Below are 21,690 nucleotides of genomic sequence, written 5' to 3'. Positions count from 1 at the left end.
AGTTAAATTGGATAGTTGTAATTATGCTTATTCTGTAGAATTGGCAAATTACCCTTACAGACTTCAGTCTATACATTGGAAATATGAAAGGGATTGGTCAGCTGGCCAGGATTCCAGGGTGAGTGAAGAATCTCTCATTCATTTAGGGTGCAATCCTATGCATGTTTAGATGGAAAAAAGTCTGTCAACTCCCATCATTTCTAAGCCGGCCATGCTGGGAGTTATAGGACTTTTTTAACATCTAAATATGCATAGGATCGTGCCCTTAGTGGCTGTTTTCCTCCCACTGAAATATTAACATGGGAAAGAAATTGAAGAAGGGACAGCATGGACTACAGATGAGCCCACATCGCTGTAAGTGGAGGGAATCCAAAGGTAAAGCTTGAGTTGAAGTATTACATATCTTTTCAGGACTGTTATGAAATAACAATCCAGTTTGGCATGGAGCAGTTAATAGTTAAATCTCCTGATACTATCCTAAAAACAAAGCATCCTATGTGTCATACAGCGGCCTCCCTCCCTGCTCCGTGCTCCTGCGGCTAGACAGCCGCAATCGGCTGTCTAGCCAAAAAAGCAGGGCAGAGGGAACGATCCCCTCCATGCTTCTCCTGCCCTGCTTTGGATAGGCGGTCACCTCTGAGTTTGGAGGCAGCCGCCTATCTAGATAGGATTCTCCCCTAAGTGATTTCATGCCATCTCTGTCACAGAATGTTACTCCTATCTTTAGATGCATAGATGAATTTTGAAATGCAACTTTTATTATAAAATATAAACTACACTGACTACTTTGACAGGAAGGTGATGTGTCAACGTAGTAAACAAAGTGCCTTATGCTGCAATCCTAGGCACACTTACTTGGGAGTCAGTCACTATGAACTTGCTGGAGCTGAGTAAACATGCATAGGGTTGTGTTGTAAACTATGGCTTGCTCAGTGCAGATGTAAATATTTAACCCAGGCTAATACGAACCACAAGTTGCAAACCCATTTCAAAACATGGTTTGATATTTTGGATCTCGTCAATTCTTAACTATGGTTCAAGTATTCAGACATAACACAACCACGGCTATGGAAAACAAGCCATCATTAAGTGTTATGTCTGCATAGGGCCAATGGAAAAGTAACTGTTGGAGGGGCCCGGACCATGAGTCACTTAGCCTGAACTTGAAGGGTTAATATGTACCTGAGTCAGGTGGGAGAGGATGTCTGGGAGATCATATCGCCTTTTCCTTGTCTCCTCCCCCTACTGTCCTATTCTTCTTCCTACTTCCTCCTGCTAGGGATGCTGGCCATGAGGCTGACCTCAGCCAACTTACCTCAAGATGTAAGCCTGTTATATCTCAAGTAAAGTCTGTTCCTAGCCCACCACTCAAGTGTGTTTTGTCTACAACTGTGGCTACTGGCGGGGGGGCTGATTTGGACTTCAGTAACTGCCTATTTAGCCAAGGATCTGTAGAAGCTTACGTTTTTGCTGATGTAAATCTAACATGTTTTCCTAAGAAGCAACTATTTGGTGAATTGTTTTTGTTATTTCTGAGAGCTTACAAACATATATGAATCTATAACTATATGTGCTCAACCTACATTTGTACTTGTAAGTTATAAAATAGTGGATGAGTTTCCTTTTGTTTTCTGATGTGATTTTTCTGCTTTTAGTGTGTTCTGTGTGCAAAGGATTCCATGTTCAAAGCACAAGGCCTGACCCTCAAGAAGGCCTGTCCCTTTAGAGTTATGCTTCGGTTCTTTCTGTCCTTTGAAGAGAAATGTCATTCTTCTTCAGTAGTGATATCCATTGAAAACTCTGTGCCAAGGAGAGAGAGTATTACTGAAGGGACCTTTTAGAACAGTGTTTCTCAAACTGTGGGTCCGGATCCACCAGTGGGTCTCAGCCAACCTTTAGTTCTGAAGACTGACTAGTGCCTCTTTGCTTGCTTGCCTTGTGCCATAGGCAGATTTGGCAGCAGGAGCTGGTTAGAGAGCAAAGCCAATATTTTTAAAAATAATGAATAATAATAAATAAATATTTTAAAACTGGAATAAAGAGGAAGGAGATAAAAGACAGAAGCTGTTATAGGAGGAAGTTAATGTAAAAGCAGCAGAAGAGAATTATGCCAGACTCCATCACCATTTTGTGACTGGCAGGCCTCAAGTCATTTTTAGCTCTCTCAAGCAGCCCCTGGCGGTAGAATGTTTGAGAATCCCTGCTTTAGAGTAATTAGACTACTCTTGTTTTATAACCTGCATCATGGCTGTTCTTAGATGAAGTTTGTCTTTCTACAGAGCCTAACAAGTGTTCCATGTGGATGCAGATAATAAAATCCTAATAATCATTTAAAAAAAAGAAAAGAAAAAACAGGATCAGAGAAGGTAATTTAGAGTGGAGAAACAGCTGGGAGGAAAGGATGCTTAACCCTTCCTGTGCCCTCTGCTTTAAATAACCTCCACCAGCTACTTCCCTCTCCTGTGTTCCAAATGTATGTTTATAGTGATAAAACACACATTTGGAACCTGTGCTTCATGTTGGGGACAATTTGGAGTGGAGAAATAGTGTGTGTAGAAAGGGTAGGAATCTTCTTCCCTGCAAACCACCTCACTTTGAATTTCTCCTAGCTGCTTTTTATTTAAAAAAAGAAAGAAAGGTTACTGAGGTTTAATTATATACATGGGGCTTTTATTGCATACTCACGGAAGTTTGCTTTATACAATGTTTTCTACCTCCAGGGCATCTCTGATCTTTATCCTGCTTTTAAAAAGATTGGAGATAACCTGATAAGGAATGTTATTCTGATATATTGGCTGTGTGTAATTGTGCAGTTTCGCTATAACCACAGCACCATCTAGTGGGTGTAAAGTGAAGCATATAGAACTTGCCGAGAACGGAATTCCCTGATTCAAAGCCCATGTCTGCTTGTGTAAAGGAGCTGATCTTAAACCCGCAAAGAATCTAGAGGCAGAAGCCCTGGTAAGGATGCGGGATTTTAGCCTTGTGTGGTAAAGCTCTACATGTGATTGTAATGTTTAGTTACACCCCCTTATTCACAGTGTAAATATTAAAACTTTGAGGCTAGTTACCTGCAGTATGATCCTATGTATGTTTACTCAGACATAAGGCCCACTCCCAAGTAAGTTTGCATAGGACTGAAGCATTAGGATTTCAAAGCAAATATACTTATTTTTTTAAAATGCATTCCTATCTTCTTCTTAGCAGTTTATCCTGTGCATTGTTTAATCTTGCTGAAAGTTAAGTCACACCTACAAAACTAGGAAGCAAAAATTCTGTCTACCCTACACTATCTCAGCTTATTCATGGGTCACTGGGTTTTTTTAATGGAACTCTGAAGACTGTCATCCTGAAAAGCCCTATGCAAGAGCCCTTGGGTGCTTCCAGATAGAGGGGTCCTAGAGCTAACAGTCAGAAAGCATCATGCAGCTGTCTGTCATTTTTTCCTTAACGGGTTTTCCATGGTAAGAAAAAAGATAGAAGAAGTGGTGAGAAAACATAAGAAGCTTATGTGTGGAAGATGACATCGCCTGGACAGTCCATAAAATTATGTGAATTAGGCAGGCCAATGGTGTGATAAAAGCCTCATCTGGAAAACACCCCTTGGTTCTTTGATATCCTTTGATCTCCCTTGGTTCTTTGATCTCCCTGCTTTAAGAGCTAACATGGTATAGTGACAAGGGCTACAGCTACATGTGATGTGAGAAATCCTTGTATATTTCCTCCTCTGAGGCTAATAGCCAATTCATGATGCAAGGGACCCTCCTACCCAGTGCCCAATGGCCCTGATCCAGATCCCTGTGCATCTCCTTTTAGCAAAAGTTTTTAAAAATCTGATCTCCTGCACCAAATATTGTTTTCCCTAAAGCTGGGGTGGGTAATCTGTGGCCCTCAGCCTTATTTATTTATTTAAATTTATACCCCACCTTTCTACCAAAAAGTGAAACTCAAGGTGGTTTCAATTACAAAAACCCTCTCTGTCCCTTTTCCAGCAGCCCAGACAGAAAGGAGGGCGAGAGAGAGAAAGAGAGAGGTGTCATACAAATAGAGAGAGAGAAAAGGGATGGCAGAAAGACACAGAGAAAAAGGAATGTCGTCACCCACTTTTGGCTCTGGCTCTGCCCCCCTCCCGCCCCTGTCTTTGGCTCCATTCACCACCAACTTGCAGCCCCTGGCATATTATCCCCAACGGAATGCAGCCCTTGACAGAAAAAAGTTTGCCCACCTCTGTCGGGGGTAGGATCTACACTTTCATGTATGAGGCCCTTCTGTGCTGGTATTTTTTCAAAACATAATAGTTGCTCTGGAGGCACATGCTAATGAATGCAGCGCAGTATACCCCACTATTTCAGTTTGCCTTTAAAAAAAATCTGCTAACTGCATGTGCACCTTCAATGCTGCACAGGGAAGGAGATTTAAAAATAAATTGTGTAGTTATTCACAGCTGTGTAGATCCATAGATGTGCAATCAAAAATAATGCAAGAAAAAATCATGGAGGAGGAGAAGGTGGGGAGGTCATGGTGCCAGTTTTGATGTCTGTTTCCCTGCTTGCAAATACCATGAAAATCAGTGCGAAGAAAGCAGGGAATGAAAGGAGGAGGAGGAAGAGAAAGACATGGAGGGGGAAAAGAAGATGGAGAAAAATGTTGTAAACCAGGTTCTGCAGCTTTAAAACCACTCCTACTGGTAAGAGTTATAACACTAGACTGGAACACATATGCAAAAATGGCAAGCACCAGAAAAGTCATCATAAAAGTAGTTTGGAAAACAATGGAATATTGAGAGAGAAATAGCATCAGTGAAATGGGTTGGGGTATATGTCATGTGGCCTGCATGTGACCCAGATATTAGCATATCAGGATAAAATGCTGGTGTAGGTTGGCCCCTAGAGTAGTGGGCTTAACTGTGAAAAAACCACATTTCAGTTTCATAAGCCACACTTATGAAACTGACTGGATGGCCTTAACCGAGATGGTATTTCCCAGCCTAATTTACCAGACAGGTTTGCTGTATAGCTTCCACATCATTGTGAGCTTCTTAGAGGGAGGCTGGGATACAAACGTAGCAAACCACTGCCTTGGGATTTGCATATATTGTGCATGTATTTATAATATGTTTGTCAACAGGGCATTTTGCAAAAAGAAAGAAAACTTCTCTTTGGTTCACCATCTCTCTGTTGGTAGTGTCTGTTTTCATACTGACCATAGGCCTTGCAGCTACCACAAGGACAGAAAACGTAACCGTGGGAGGATATTACCCAGGAATAATTGTAAGTGAAGCAGAACATTTTTTTTAGGTTTTCCAATATCCAGTATGCTATGCTGTGTAATGCACCGGCCACAATAAATTCATATAAACAGAAAGAACTGTAAACCTTTATAAAGGAAGCTACTAGTTATCCTAACCTAAATATCTGTGACAGTGTTTTGGCTGTGATGCCAATGTGACACCATATTTTGTGGTCTCTGAGGATTATTGTTGGGAATATTAATAACCTATCTAACTTCAGTTCCAATTCTCTATCATTAATAATTTTTCATGGAGAGAGCCTAAATGGCAGTGATTTCCCACTGTGTTTAACATACATGTATAGCCTTAACTTAGGGAATACAAAATGAGCTCAAGTTCATATATCTGTGTTGTAAGATAAGGTTAGGAAATTGGGAGTGTTATATCTGCACCCATTTTTGTGTGATTACCCCTATTGAAGATATAAGGAACTGTCTTACACTGAGTTAGACCACAAGTGCATCTAAGCCAGTATAGTTTACTGCAGGGGTCCCCAACGTTTTTGGGTCAGTGGGCATATTTGGAATTTGAGACTGTCTGGAGTGCTCTCACTCATGGGCTTGTGGGGAGATTGCCCATTTTTTAAAAAAGCTTCCTTGGTGGGCATGGCCAGTCACAAAACACTCCCAGGGCTTCTCCACATGGAGCTTGTATCCTGCGATTGGGATTGGTTACACAGAAGTTTGCAAGTCCTTTACATGACGTTGTCAACCTCCAGGGTATCTCCTGCACTAAATGACCTTTATCCCATTTTTTAAAAGATCGGAGATAATGATCTTTTATCATTATCTGTAATCTGTAATCTATCAAATTACAGCAGGTATATCTGTAATCTATCAAATTACAGCGGGTTGAGTTTCCTGGTGAAAAGAGGAAATCCTGCAATAAGAGGAACTAGTCCACATTGCCATCTAGTGTCCGTGTAATGAAACATACAGAACCCACAGATAAGACGGGGGAGTGGGAGGGGAGGGAAGTATGTGTAAAGGGAGTCTGTCGTGATCCTGCATTTAAAATGGAAGCAGAAAGCCCCGGTCAAGTTGTGGGATTTTAGCCTGGTGTAGAAATCCTCCCCAAAGGCAAACTGGTCAGACTAAAAGATAAGTAACTTTCCCAGGAATCTAAGTACAAGGCAGATATGGGGTCTGACCTCCAGAACACAAAACCACTCTTTTGAACCCACAGATAGCACTGGAGGGCTCCACTTTGCTTTATAGTATGCCAGCCTCCCAGTTACCAAAAAAACAAACAAACCAGTAATAAAAAATATTAAGAAATAAAATAAAGATCAGTAGGGGGCAGGGAGCCTTGTGGGTGCCAAGAGAGATATCCACAGACCCATTGGTTTGAGACCCCTGGTCTAAACTGACTGGTAGCAGCTCTCTTGGGTCTTAGTAGAAGTTGTTCATAATCTGAAGGCTGAAATTCTTTAAACTTGAGGTGCCATTTTATACATGTGAAGCATGTGCTCAGCTACTGGGCTATGGCTTCCTGCACTCTACCTTTTCCCGCATATCTAAAATTCATTGTATCCTATATAGGCAGCTAACTTAACCTGTTGTTTCTTGGTTTCTTCTTTGCCATAGCTTGGGTTTGGATCCTTCCTAGGGATTATTGGTATCCATCTGGTAGAGAACCGGAAGCAAATGGTAAGCAAGCAATCCTTTTAAATGCTGTTTTAAAAAACTAAGGTATTTAAAAGGCTTAACAAGTTGGGAATGGTATCTTTCTCGAGCAATGATGGTTAAATCCTGCAACGCTTTTGCCTTTTATAAAATTTTTGAATGATATCCAGAAAATATTAAATTAATAAGAACTACAAGAACCAGGTCATCAGTTGGTCAGACTGTCTTCAGCCCTGTCATCCTCTCTCTGTGTAAGATTTTAGAAGTGTAGTTCGTAATTAGTTTGAGTAATATTTTCTAGGGCTGTGCACTGCTTCAGTTCTGGATCTGAATTCTGAACAAAAGCAGAGTGATTCAGACCGAATGGGATCCAGATTGGTCCAAAGCAGTCCGAAGCGGGTCAAATTGATCCGAAGTGCTTCAAAGCAATCCGGATGATTCTGAATCCCAGAGAGCCTGTCTGGGAAATGCAACAATTTGCTAAAGATTAGGGATGGGCAGAGGAGGAGTAGGGAGGGGGGAACTGAGCCTTGGCAAGTGACATCTCTAGATGCCAATAGGGCTGAACTTTTAACCCAGCAGTCTCCATTTCCCAGTGTGAGCTAGAGTTGGTAGAAGGACGAGAGTTCTTTATTACTGGGTTGTGCTAGTGCAGCTTCTTCCCAGTACCTACCTAGCCGTTCTCAGTTCCATTTCTTAGTCTTCTCTGTCCCTTAAATCCTTCTAGATTCTTAACCCCCCCCCATAAATATATTAAAATCTTTTTTCTTCTAGTTGTTAGGCTTCCATTTGTTTCCTTGCTATACTGCTTGTTCTTTGGCTTCCCCCCTCCCCCCTCTGCCCTTCTCAATTACTATTCATTCCCTTCCCATTTTTCAACTCTTCATCTATATTCCTATAAAAACAAAAAAAATTAAAACCCCTTTTTCTCTTTGTTAGGCCTTAGATAGATAGTGTTAGTATTATTTCCCCTCCCCCTCCCCCTCCCCCTCCCCCTTAGAGCTTGTGTAGGTCATGTTTTCTTTCTGTATCTGCTTTTCTTTTGGGTGTGGGTGTGTGTGTGTGTGTGTGTGCTTTGGAGAGCAGCATACACATTATTGTTCACAAGCAAACAGTGGGTGGCCAAAGCAGTACATATACACAGTCCAATGTATACTATGGGACAAAGCACTACACACAATACACGTGAAGTTTCTTAGGGGTACCACCATCTGTGGTGCTGCTCTTGGCCAGCCGGCCTGCCTGCCCGTGCCCAGTATGGAGTAGAGAAAGTGGAGCAGCGCAATAAATAAGCTCCACTGTAATGTGTATTGCAACCAGAGAGAGGTTTAACTTTTCTTCCCTTAATGCAGAGCCCCAGGTCATCCAGTGAAGCTGAATAATGGCAGATAGGACAGACAAAAGGAAAGTACTAGAGGAGAGGGCTTATTTTGCACTTGTCACCTTAAACACCTTCTGATTAGGATCTCTAATCCCCTGTGTAGCTTGTCAGGGTTTCTTTTTCTTCTTTTTTTTTTACATTTTCTTTTAGTGTTTGAGAAAAGGAAACTTTATGCATGGATAACACAAAAGCCACTGGACTTGTCTGAAATTTGGCAGGTTTAGTCAACTCCATAGGGGCAGGTCTCCAAATTTCATGTATTGATCATTAAAAAATTATGGCCGCTTCTGTTTTCCAATGCAAGTCAATGGGAGAATGTAAAATCTGAATAATTCAGATTTCCAAATCTTGCTTCCGAACCAGAGTCTGAAGCGGGTTGGATCTGATCTAGATTGGTCCAAAGTGGATTGGGGCCAAATCCAAAGTGCTGAATTGGCCTTTGAAGTGGGTTGAGGTTCCATGCACAGCCCTAATATTTTCAAACATGTTTGAGTTCTTTTAAAGACAGCTCTGCATTTAAGAGGCAAATCTGTTTGAAAGTTATGAGCTAAATACATACATTTCCTGGAGCTGGGATAGCAGCTACTGAGGATGGTGCTTCCCAAAGTTCACCATCAGCTTAAACCACATAAAGCTCAGAGTGTGTTAAGCTTGTTGAAAGATTAGTAAAGCATTGTGCCTGCCTGCTGCTTACACATTCTTCAAAGTGTTAGCTCTTGCATGTAGATAGCTACAAAGCTATCTTCGCAATGCATGTTGCTTTGAAATTCTTGTTGATGCTTTTCAGGAGACTTGTCCAGTTCAGGCCTCCTGCACAATGTGTGACCCACCAAGTCAAATGCAGTTTGCCAGCCACATATGTGACCTGCAAAGTACATAACAAGCCCCTGTGTTTGCAATCAAAGGCAGGTGAAACTAGGTGGTTAATTGAGTTGCTGGAGTGCTGCCATCCATGACTGGGTTTGCTTAATAGTGTATAGATCGTTCAATCTCATTTTGGGCAGAAGAGAACCACTTACCTTCAGTCGTATGTAACATGTCCCTATGGAAGTTCCAGTCCTCAGTCCACTTACTATGAAGTAACACCCATTGAACTTAGTGGAGCTTAAGATGTTTACTTGTGAGTAAACATCTTAATGATCAAGCTGCCAGATTTTCCTCAAACATATTCTATGACTGATTAAAACGTTATATCTTCGGATAACCCCAGCACTTTTTAGGTCTGCCAAGGTGATGATAAATCACAACGAATCCAGTCTATAAGGTGGGAAATTTTGCTGGCAGGCCATGGTTATATAATTTATTTAACAGTATATAGTTTATTTAAAGACAGATTTTTAAAAAAAAATCCAGTGGTGTTTTTCAGAATATGTTTTCTATGGGTTTTTCTTTTAAAATAAAATAAAATAAATAATTCCTTTGGACTTTTATGACCTGTTCTGTTGACTTCCTGGAAACAGTCTACAAAATGCACTGAACTAACTTGAATTTTATACACTGTTTCCAGGAATTCAGGTCCTAACTGGTTGCAAATGTCTCTTCTTTCAGCAAGGTGCTCAAGCAAGTAGTGGCTGTGCAACTTCAGGCATTCCTGTATGAAACTGATTATCTGGACCCATTTCAGTCTCATTTCATGCATTTTGGATTGGAAACTGATGGGATGACTTTTGCTGGGAAAAGGACAGGGAGAGAGCAACCTTGCTGGTTCTCCTGGACCTCTCAGTGGTCTCCATCATTGCCATTGACCATGGTGTCCTTCTGGATAGGCTTGGTGGGTTGCAACTTCCATCACCTTAGGCTGGTGCACCAAGAGTGACTTGTCTTGGAGAAGGATAGTCTTGCTGCAGTTATTCATGCTCTGGTAACTTCACATTTAGGTTACAGTAATGTGCCCTTGACAATGGTCCAGAAGCTTGAGTAAGTACAGAATGTGACTGATCAGGACCAATCACTGGGGACTCATCTTGCCAATGCTGAAAGAACCCCACACCTGTGGTCTATTTCTGAGCTCAGTTCAAAGTGCTTACCTACAAACCCTTACATGCCTTGGGATCCAGGTACCTGAAGGAACACCTGCTCCCACATCAACTTACTGTCTGCATCTGCTGATGCCCTCCTCGAATTACCCCTGCCATCTCAGGTGAAGCAGGTGGCAATTGAGAAGATGCAGTTTTTGGTTATAGCACCCCTTCTCTAAAACTCTCTCTCTGGGGAGGCTCACCTGGTGCCTATGGTGTTATCCTTTCGGTGCCAGGTGAAGAAGACCTTTTTATTCTCCCAGGCTTAACAAAAGATCTGATTTATTGTGCTGCTTTTGATAATTTGATTGCATTTTTGTATTGATCTGCTTTTCATCATTTTATTTGTAAGCTCCCCTGAAAACTGATGGGCAGTATAGAAATTCCTTAAATACATAAATATGACACAGTGCTGTACCTTCTGCCTTGCATTAGCTTGGAGAGGAGAGGATGGTTTACAGCAGCAGGAGGAGAGTAAAGGAATAGAATGTCACTAGCAAAGGCATTACAGCCCACATGGGCCTCCAGGGCCAACATCAGTCTAGACAAAGCCGCTGCACACCTGAAGTTAATTTCTGTTAAGGGGATTGCCTATCTGAGGTATTGCCACAGAGTTTCCAAATAAAAAGTGAACTTTGGAAAGTCAGGTTTAAACAATAAAAATACAGCTGTCTTGATTGCTTTTAAAATCCCAATTTTAAATATTAGAGGCATAATGTTTTGTTTCGTTCCCGTTGTTTTCTTTATTTCCCTCAAGAGGAACACTAGTTAAAGCAGTGTGCTTGCGTCAGTGTAATCAATGAAGAAGCATCTGTGAAAAAGCACGGTCTTGGCTGATAGCTCCTCTGGTGTAATACCTCCTCTGGTGTTCTGTAGTGTTAAATTGATTTTTAATTTTATTATCTTTTTCTTTAGCGTTGGATAGATGTTTCTTTTGGGTAGGCTTAACCTGTAATCATTCTTAACCAAGTGTTTTTGTTGATACCTACCAAGGGAGTATTAAGTAGGTATCAACAAAAGTTTGGAATGCTGCTTGTTTGGAAAAATAAGTCTGGAATGCTGCTTGTTTGTTTGTTGGTTTGTTTGTTTGATTGATTTCTATATCCCCCAATAGCTGAAGCTCTCTGGGCAGTTCACAAAAAAATGCTTCCTAATGCTGGCTTGTAAAGTGTGCTTCTGTGTTCAGTATCATGGCCATTCTGCCTTATCACTTCCTCAGAGCCCTTTCTTATGAAAAGTTAGAGGCTGACCTGCACAGAAAATTTTGCTGACATGACTGGAGCAGAGTGGGAGCACACAAATCATGCAAGTTTGCCTGCTCCTTTCTGTAAACTGAAAAATCGCAAGCTGCAATGTAGCTCTCCAGTCCACAGAAAGGAGCAGGTAATCTCATGAGAGTTTTCTTGTCCCACATTTATACTGCTCACATCAGTAGATGACATGCATAAGCTGCCCTGTCATTGTTTTTTTAATGCAAGTTGTCCTCCACTATTTCATTGGAATTGACTCTCAGTCTGATGATAATATATAACTACAGGGCTGGAATTTATGTGAAGATTATAAAGCTCCTCTTTCCCTAAGCAAGCTCCTTCACACATCACTCTCCCTATAGAACAAGTCTGTGTATCTTATAATCTTTCAAGCTGAATGCAGCCCAATATTTGTGTATGCCAGCTGCTTGACCATTTTAGTAGTCCAGGCAAAACCTGGGATTAATTGGGTCCCTAGTGGGCTGCCATGTACGGGTGGTCTGCATTTGGCCTGTTGGGTCATGAATTTCTTAAACAAAATATTCAAGTGCTAGAGAGGACTGCAAAGAAAAAAAATCTATCTGGTAATTAGTTTCACATAGGGGAAATTTATTTCCTGATACGTTAAACATTAGACTTTGAATATAAAGTAAAACTTATCCCTTGAATCTTCTTAGACGAAAACTGCTTTGCCATCTTGCACAGCTACACACACCCAACCTAGGTGCTGGCGTTCTCTGTTGCCTGTTTAAGAAGATGGGGGAAATGACATCACCATCACTCCTCACCAACCCACTTGGCCTAATCCACAACCAGATTAAAAGAAAAGTCAATTAAGCTACTGAAAATGAACAGAATAAATGAGTCAGGGATCCCAGAAAGTGGAAGAAAGTGACTTATTTTGGAGCCTGCAAACCATCAGCCACCTCAGAGAGACTGAGGGGAGGATGAAGCCAATATGGCACCCAGAGCAACAGAAGCCTGAAACAGCAGGAGCCATCCACATGGGAAGTTTACCCTGGTGCTACTGCAACTCACAGTCATCCATGTCACATGATGTCATTGCCACTGCAAATCCGTCCTTTCCGGCTGAAAACCCACATTTTCCCCCAAGGCGTTTTGTGACGCATTTTCCTTTAACCCAGCTTCCACGTGGTTCCAATGGAGTGTGTCCCATATCCTTGAATTAAATTCAACTATGTGTTTTTTGGGGAGGGGTTGATGTTTCAGAGCAAGGAAGATCAGGACAGGTAGCAAGCTGCTAATCTTGGAGAAAGAGGTGTTGGCTAAATGTCTACTGAGATGTAAGGAGGAGAGAGAGGGGCGGGAAGCCATTCTCTCAGGTTTACAGATGAAAAGATCAGAGGGGAGGAAGGAAAGTTGCACTGATAAGCACTTTTCCAGATGTGCGCAGGAGCGAACCATCGGGGCTTTGTAAACACGTCTTCTCATCTGTGAAGAGCGAAGAGGAGCAGAGAAGAGAAGGGGAGAAAGAGCCCTGTTACGAGGAAGGGAAAGTTGTGATCACTGGAGCAGAGGTCAGAAAGTAAGCGAAGGGGAGGCGAAGGGGCAGTGTAAGGAGCTGCCATTCTGCTGCCTGGCCTCCCACCACCTCCCTGCCTGTAGGGTTCCTGGCACTCTTCAGCACCTCTGGGTCCTTGGTGCTGGTGGTGCTTGGCGAGGTGTCTCCCATTGCATTTCACTGAGCAGGGAAAGGGGTGAGGTGCAACCTGTTGTTTCAAATCTCTGCTCCTACGGAGAGCGAATGGAAGGACTTAACTTTCAGCTTCTCCCTATGCTGGTCGTTGGGGTTTGGAAATGTGCATTTCTTTGAATATGAACGCAGCCTGTTCTCTCTTTTCTCTTCTTAACTTCTTTGCCTCAAGGAACAACTGAGCTGGCATGGATAACCATATCTACTTAGAAGTAAATAAGTTCTATTTATTTACTTCTAAGTAATTAATAAGTAAATAATTGAACTTTTTTTTTTCCAATTAGGGTTACTCCTGAGAAAGTCAGCAGGTTGCTTTGGGTTCCCTTGATTAAAAAAAAAAAAATCTCCATGCAGCTGAATGGCAAAAAAAGGAAGGAAATGTTGATTCCCCCACCCGAGAGTACTTTTTCACTCATTCCTGCAATACTCTTCTCCTCCCCCCTGCCCCCACCCCCACGCCTTCCCTATTCTCTCCTTTCTTTGCCTCATGGAACAAAGAACAAAGTTGCTGAAACGGTGCCACTGCCCAGAAATAAATCACATTGTGTTCAATGATGCTTAGTCCTGAGAAAGTCAGCAGGTTGCTTTTGGGATGAAAAAAAAAAAAAGTCACCATTTCTCACCAAGCTTAATGAATGTAAAAAAAAAGAAGAAGGAAGGAAATTGGTTGATCACATGTTGTTTGGTTGCAGGACTCTGCCCACGTATGCACGGAATAGTGTGGTTTCTACTGCTGATGTTTGCTCTGAGACAATGGTTTTCCCCCAGTATGCACCTCATTAGCTGGCGATGTGTGCCATGTGAGCCAATCCAAAATGGTGGAAATCCGGTTTGACATTGAATCGTCTCAGAAAGCATCTCCATGTGGAGGGGGCCCAGACGTGATCTCTGAGATAATAGAACAAATTACTGCCCAGATCCAATAGCTCAACAAAAAACAGCAAGCAGAGTTGGCCATGCCAATCTATAGCGTTGGAGAAGTGGAGGAAAGGGATAGGTTGGTGGAGTTTATTTTAAGTTAGTTTATTACCCTTCTCCCAGACATACCTTTAGATATAGCAGATACAGAGATAGCTCACAGAGCACTAGCTTCAAAAGCCAAGGAGGGGGCAAAACCAAGAGACATAATTGTTTTGCTTTCCACATTTTAATAAAAAAGAGATACTTGCCAATGAACTTTGAAGTCTCCATAAAGAAACATATAAGGAAGAACTGGTTATGGTCTTTAAGAACCTTTGCTAGGAAATGCTGGAAAAAACACACACCCTCCAATCCTAGACAACGAAGTTTAAAGGAACCAAGAGATGTCAATGGGAGTACCCATTCCATGTGGTAGTGAATAATGATGGGATAATACTTTTCATCACAACAAGTCAAGAGGCCAGAGATCTCCCAATCTTGTTAAACTTAGCAGAAGAATCAGGAGGACAATCCAGGTTGTGAAGCAAACAGGTGGAACATCAAGCCAGGAAGACAACTTTCAATTAAAAGAACAAAATATAAACAGGGTAAGGCAGAAACCAAACACAACAGGGTGGATGCTTAAGATCATCAGCGGCCAGTGAGAAGGATTAACCTTGCACCCCATAAACGCACTGAGCAGACTATGCTGGTAGAAGTGGAGACTAGGCAGGAGTAGGATTACCAGATTTATCTGAGTCATTAAGAGTGCCGAAATTACACCCTGTTGACTCTTATGGTGCTTCTAGGTGGAGGGCTTGTAGAGCTACCTAGCTGGAGCCCCAGACCCTAGACAAAGAAAGAGGGGAGAGAAGGAGTGCTCATAAGCAGGAACCAAAAACAGTAAGAGCTTCCCCTAACTTGAAAAACAAACCATATATCTATATTTATAGATAGAAAGATGGATATGTAAGACTTTTGTATTTAAAGCCACAGCTGCCCAAAGATAGGCCGAAACTAAAGTAATAAGTATTATTGTGTAGGCCTCCAGTTACATGAGATCTCCCATTTGTTTTGGAGATTTACAATTCTTGAACTTCTCTCAGCACCCAAAGGAAGAACTCAGCTGACAAGTCATCTTCTTCATAATCCAATATTGATTGCAGGATCTGTTCACAATTTTTGTGAACCACCCAGAGAGCTTTGGCTATTGGGAGGTATAGAAATGTAATAAATAAAAATAAATAAAATACATATTGCATCTTAGCTTATGATTAAAATGGAAGGCACAATCCTATCGGGCTAGGTGGCCACCACCAAATTTGGAGGTGACCGCCTCTCCAGTGCAGGGCAGGAGCAGCACAGATGGGATCTTCCCCTCCGTGCTTCGGCTCCCCTGCATGTGTGGTGAGACAGCCGATTTTGGCTGTCTAGCCATGGGAAGTCAGAGCGGGGGCGGGGGGGGGGGAGACGCTGGACGACGCATAGGGAACGTCAGAAAGGCACTTCCACCCGCCCTGCCCCGCCCCCAGGAACGCTCCTTTTCATTGTTCTGCGCTCCTCCAACAAGCGCAGAGTGCAGGGCTGATCCGCACTGCCTATGAGGCAGCACGGGAGGGGGTGGAGGTCGGTTCTTAGGGAACCGACCTCGGAGCACAGGCTCTGAGGTTGGTTCCCAGGAACCGACCTATCCTATGGCCATATAGCCGCTGACTGGTGGCCATAGGATTGGGCCCTTAATCTAGTTTACCAGGCTCCCTCTGAAGCTTTGTAATACACAGCATTTGGGCCATCATAGTGCTATCTGTGGATTGTATTGTTATTTGGCTTTGTTACGTTGTATTTGATAATGATTTTGTAATGTAATTATTTATATACTTATAATCTAGCTAGGGATGCTGGAGGAATTCATTCTTTGTGAATTCCAGCACAAACTGACCTGATCGATATCTCCCAGGCTTATACGTTGATTGGAACACAGTTATCATTCAGAGTTTGTACTTCTCCAAATTTTGTGATGCAGTTCTTGGCTAAAAATGTATAGAAATTTATATTTTAGGGTAAAATATGTTTAGAAATACATACTTTGAGAGAAAATACATTTAGAAATCTATACTTCGAAAGAAAAATCATTAAAATATGTATTTAAATTTGAATTTTGATGCAGTTTTTTTTAAATCACAGACTAATGCAAAAACAGATGGAGTGGATTTATGAATGGACAGATACGGAACTGTCTTTGATTGGAAATAGGCAGAGCAGTCCATCTCTAAATCTAGCTCTAGTTTACTTGTCTTATTACAATTTTTTATCCTACCCTTCCTCCAGAGGTGCAAAGTGGTGTACATAGTTTCCCCCCTCCCTTTTATCCACACAACAACTCTGTGAGGAAGGTTAGGCTGAGAGTGAGTAACTGGCCCAACGTCACCTAGTGAGCCTCATAGCCAAGTGGAGATTTGAAGGCAATACTAGTTATGGACAGCTAGTCAAGTCTAATAACTAGTGGCTCCTGATGGGGATGTATATCCCCATTCATATCGAATGGTGCATCCAGTTTAATTGGTCTTGGATATTATAGATGGGGACACACATACATATGTGCATCTATAGAATCTGTGCATCTACATTGATCCATACAGCTGGATCAAAGCAAATAGGAGTTAAAATGGAGCAGAAATGCAAAATATCAAAACGAAGGGTGTTGTTGTATTGGATAAGCTTTTCAGAAACTGAGGACTTGATGAATTGTTTATTCGTATTTCTGCCTTTGCTACTGAGCTAGAATATGGTAAGGCAGGGACAGTCATTTGCATGCCCATGCAATTATACGGTTTTTATATGCACGTGCAGTTTTATTCCTGCAGATGTTAGACTTTTGTAAGCAGCACAGATGGTGAATCTCATAGTTTAAGCTACAAATTCAACCCACCATAAAATATTTTGATTTGTAATATGCTCTTCATAAAATGCTGACACTGAACAATTTGGAAAACCAAAATATGACCATGATCTATTGTTTTGATTTAGTGGCATCAATTAAGGAAGCAAGTTTTAAAAAGTAGAGTGTGAAAAACTCCCTTTTTGACCAGACCCCTCAGAACCAATGTAGTGTCTCTACAATCCCTGAGAAAGCTGAATATCAACCAGCTTAGACCTTGTCTTAGGGAAGCTTAACTCAGCACAGAGGTCAAAGGTTGCACTATGCCCTCTACCCAGCTCAGTAAAACTGCCTTCCAGCCCAGTCATCATGGCTCCTCACAATACAGATTTACAGCTCTCATTCTTCATTGCCTTTCCCCAGACTTATTACACTTCGAAAGCAGCCACTGTGGCTAGGACATATTGCTTGTCCCTGGCATCTCATCTCCACCCATTTTTGGACCAAAGCGATCATCTTCTGGTGGAGTGACAGCAAGAAGAAGTCTAGCAGAGTCTTTGTGTCTGCAATCCCTCACACAGAGCTATGTCGCTTGATGGTTCTGAAGAATAGTACTTTTAGGGCAGGGGTGGACGGATTCTGGCCACAAGTGGCTCACCCCTGCCTTAGGGCTTTTTCACAAGTGCCAGTAAGGAATAGGAACTGACCAATATGAACAGGCCTAAACACCTGAACTGAGGACCAGTGCAAACATAATGCTGATTCTGTGGGATTGGAGCAGGCCATGGGACTGTGGCTCCCTACCCCACCCCCACTCATTCCCCTTTCAGGGGAGAATATTCTCCCCTCTCCTGCCTTTGCTGCAATTGGCAGCCATGATTAAGGTTATCGAGTGCTCCCATTTAACCACAATTTGAAGCAGATATTAAATGATGATTTCACATCCTGGTTAATAATGAACCCTGGTTATCCTTAAACCGTGATTAAAAGTGGTGCTGACCTAGCTTCTAACCATGGCTAAGGAAGGAGCAGGAAAGTCGCTCCACAGTGGAGCATGTGGTAGCATGGATGATTTTAGAGCTGTGCATTGCTTCGGTGCTGAACCCAAATCCCGAAGTGAATCATGGTGCCTTGGTGCAATTCGAAGCAAATCAGGCCAGTGGTCTGAAGCAAACCAGGTCACTGACGAAGGACCTCAGTCCGCCTCGGAGATTTGGAGCTATTCTGACGCCTTCTGAAGCCCAGACAGCCTGTCTCCAAAATGTATCAACTTGAGAAAGATCAGGGAAGGGGGGGGGAGCTTTGGCAAATGACAATTCTAGTTGCCAAATTAGGGCTGAATGTAACCCGGCAGTCTCCAATCAGTGACAGTAGAAAAGGGGGGAATACTGGATATATTGGAGAAAAAAGCCTGTGTTTGTTTCATTGTGTGAGAGAGAGCAGGTGGTTGCAGTTAGAGAGAGCTATGTCAGTTAGCTGGCTAGATCTGTGGTGGGTGTATGTGTTGTACTGCAGCTGTTATTCTTTCCCACCCAGCCCTTTTCAATTCAACTATTTCCTTTCTTTTCTAGATAATTTATATAAAAAAACAAACATTACTTTCCTCCTTTCCTTGCCTTTCCTTGTCTGAATTCTTCAACCATTCTTATTAGTTCTTTCTTTCTTTCTTTCTTTCTTTCTTTCTTTCTTTCTTTCTTTCTTTCTAGATTCTTTAAAAAAGATAAGAAAAATTAAGAAGTAGCTTTAGTTTCTTTGCCTTGCCTTGTTCTTTGGCTCTTCTCAATTCAACTCTTTCTTTGTAGTTTTCCCTGTCATTCTTGCTAGATCCTTTGAAACACACACACACACATGCACACACCTTTCCTTCCTTTCCTTGTTCTTGGCTCTTCCCCCTGCCCCCGGTCACCCCTCTCAATTCCAGTATTCCTTCCCTTCCCATTTTTTGAACTCTATATCTTTTCCCTATAACAAAACAACCCTTAAAAACCATTTTCTTTGTTTGTAGGTAGTTCTGTATTTTCTTTTGCTCTTGTGTGTCTGTGTGTGCTTGTGTTGTGGTCAAGCAAAGCACTACACACCTCCACATTTCAAAATACAGTGGGCAAAGCACTACACACATAACATATATTATTTAAATAATAGTACACTGTGTGACAAAGCAAGCCCAATATGAGGCACCTTTGGGGTCTTGGCATTGCAGCTGCCTGTTGCCCAGATTTCATGCACTTCTGTGCAACCAGTGAATTCTTTGCTTTGAATGTTTGCCAGCTTGTTTTCCCAAGTAATGTGTGTATTCTATTCAGCCAAAGAGAGCCTGAGGTCATCCACTGTGAAGCTGAATAGGAAAGGGGAGAAGGGTTATTTTCACTTCAAAAAAACCTACAGCAGAGATTAGGTAGTCACATCCTCCTAATCACTGCTTAAACACCTAACTTTTCTGATTATCCCTTTATGACCTTTGGTTTGAATTTCTGAGAAGGAGCACATTTTATCTGTGCCTAGCACAAAAACTACTGGGCCAAACTGTCTGAACTTTGACAGGTAGAATTCCCTCTGTGGAGGCTGAGAGGTCCCCACATTTCATGCACTTCTGTGGAAACAGTGAAAAGTTACAGCTCTTTGCTTTGAGAGTTTTTGTTGAAAAAAATCAAATTTCACCTGCACCTAGCACAAAAACTACTGGGCCAAACTGTCTGAAGTTTGTCAAGTGGAATCCCTTTCATGGAGGTTGACACATCCCCAAATGTCATGTATTTATCGTGAAAACTGAAACAGTTATGGTCATTTCTGTTTTCCAATGCAAGTCAATGGGAAAATGTCAAATCCAAATTATTCGGATATCCGAATCTTGCTTTGGATCCAAATCTGAAGTGAAGTGGATTGGGTCTGAAGTGAAGCAGGGCTGCTTCAGAAGGTCTGAAGTGGCATCCAAAGCAAAGCAGGGGGGCTGTGCATAGCCCTAGCTGATTTCTGATTTCTTAATCAAAACAAAGAGAGAGCCAGTGTTAGCAGCCCTCAATTCTGGAGTAACATTTCATAGTAGAAAAGGCTGACTGAACATTAGTTAGAGTTTAAGCCAGAGAAGCTGTCACTATTGTGTGTATTGACTAAATTTTATATTGTGCATATTTATATTAAAGTATATCCAGGAGTATATAAACAGGTATATCCAGGAGTATATAAACTATGCACCCACCTAATTAACACTAGGATATTTAACTTCCTTCAGTTTGCCAGGGTAAAGTGGGAGGGTTGGCCCCAGGGTATGGTCCAAAGGAACATGATGAAGCAAAGTTGCTGAAGCTAAGCAGCCTGGGTCTAGTCAATGTCCTGATGGTACTCTGCTCGAAACCCACTACATATGTCGCTCTGAGCCCACTGGAGGATTTGTGGTAGATAACAGTAGTAAATAATAGGAGAAGAAACCAGTTTCAAACTACAGTTAACTAGCCATCTCCTTTCTGCCTTAAGTATTATTTTGGATTATTGTGTTCCCACATCAGAAGTGTAGTTGCCAGGACAAGCAGGAACCACTGATAGATCTGTTCTCTGTGAGGACAGGCTCAGGTTTTTATTTTCTTCTTTCCTGCTCTATTAGTTGAGGTGTCAAAGATTGACCCTGGGATCCAAGCAAAGCATTTGCTCAAGTACTGATCTGAGGGATCAAATATAAGACCACCCCAAGCCCCATGGGTGATTGGCATTGCAAAGAGTCCTAGGGACTTCGCTGTATTCAGAAATTCCTTTTACATGTGATTGGAGCGGTGAAAAGCTTCTGCTTTCTACCACCAGTAGCTTTGTTTATACTGTGGCTTCAGCAGCGGCTGTTCAGCTTTCCACTGAGCTTGCAGTTCTTTGAACGACAGCCATGATGATCCTTAACCCTGGCAGGCTCATGCTGGATGTTATGCTCTGCTTCTGCAGTACAGTGGGGCTTAAGATGAAGCTGTTAGTTAAAATAAACTAATGTTTGTTTCAAATAGGTGCAGCATGCCCATCAGTAGGACAGACTCACATACAAGTCAATAGAAAAAAGACACCAATTAGCAGCATCACTGGGATGGGAGCAAAAGTAGAATCATAGAATAGTAGGGTTGAAAGGGGCCTATAAGACCATCGAGTCCAACCCCCTGCTCAGTGCAGGAATCCAAGTCAGAGCATCCCTGACAGAGGGCTGTCCAGCTTCATCTTGAAGGCCTCCAGTGTGGGAGAGCCCTAGGTCATTGGTTCCATTGTCGTATTGCTCTAACAGTCAGGACATGTTTCCTGATGTTCAGCCAGAATCTGGCTTCCTGTCACCTGAGCCCATTATTCCATGTCCTGCACTCTGGGATGATCAAGAAGAGATCCTGACCTTCCTCTCTGTGACAACCTTTGAAGTACTTGAAGAGCGCTATCGTATCTCCCCTCATTCTTTTCTTCTCAAGGCTAAACATGCCCAGTTCTTTCAGTCTCTCTTCATAGGGCTTTGTTTCCAATCCCCCAATCATCTTTGTTGCCCTCCTCTGAACCCTCTCCAGCTTGTCTGCATCCTTCTTAAAGTGCAGTGCCCAGAACTGGACACAGTACTCTAGATGAGGCTTAACCAGTTCTGAGTAGAAGGGAACTAGTACTTCCCGGGATTTGGGAGCTAT

General features: G+C 42.2%; 1 protein-coding gene across 1 annotated transcript in view; it reads left to right on the top strand.

Moving 5' to 3' along the window:
- Positions 1 to 5,040: 5,040 nt before the first annotated feature.
- TMEM255B (transmembrane protein 255B) overlaps positions 5,041 to 21,690 on the top strand; it is a 45,655-nt gene continuing 29,005 nt past the window's right edge. Inside the window, exons 1-2 of the mRNA XM_084844553.1 lie at positions 5,041 to 5,270; positions 6,877 to 6,939. Coding sequence (XP_084700679.1) covers positions 6,937 to 6,939 — 3 coding nt within the window. The 5' untranslated portion in view covers positions 5,041 to 5,270; positions 6,877 to 6,936. The remainder of the gene's footprint in view (positions 5,271 to 6,876; positions 6,940 to 21,690) is intronic.

This window comes from Heloderma suspectum, chromosome 3 (assembly GCF_057233095.1).
Source record: "Heloderma suspectum isolate Gila_16-S chromosome 3, 16-S_ref, whole genome shotgun sequence".
In the NCBI taxonomy this organism is placed as follows: Eukaryota; Metazoa; Chordata; class Lepidosauria; order Squamata; family Helodermatidae; genus Heloderma; species Heloderma suspectum.
The sequence above is the reverse complement of the archived record's forward strand: the minus strand, read 5'-3'. Positions and strand labels throughout refer to the sequence as shown.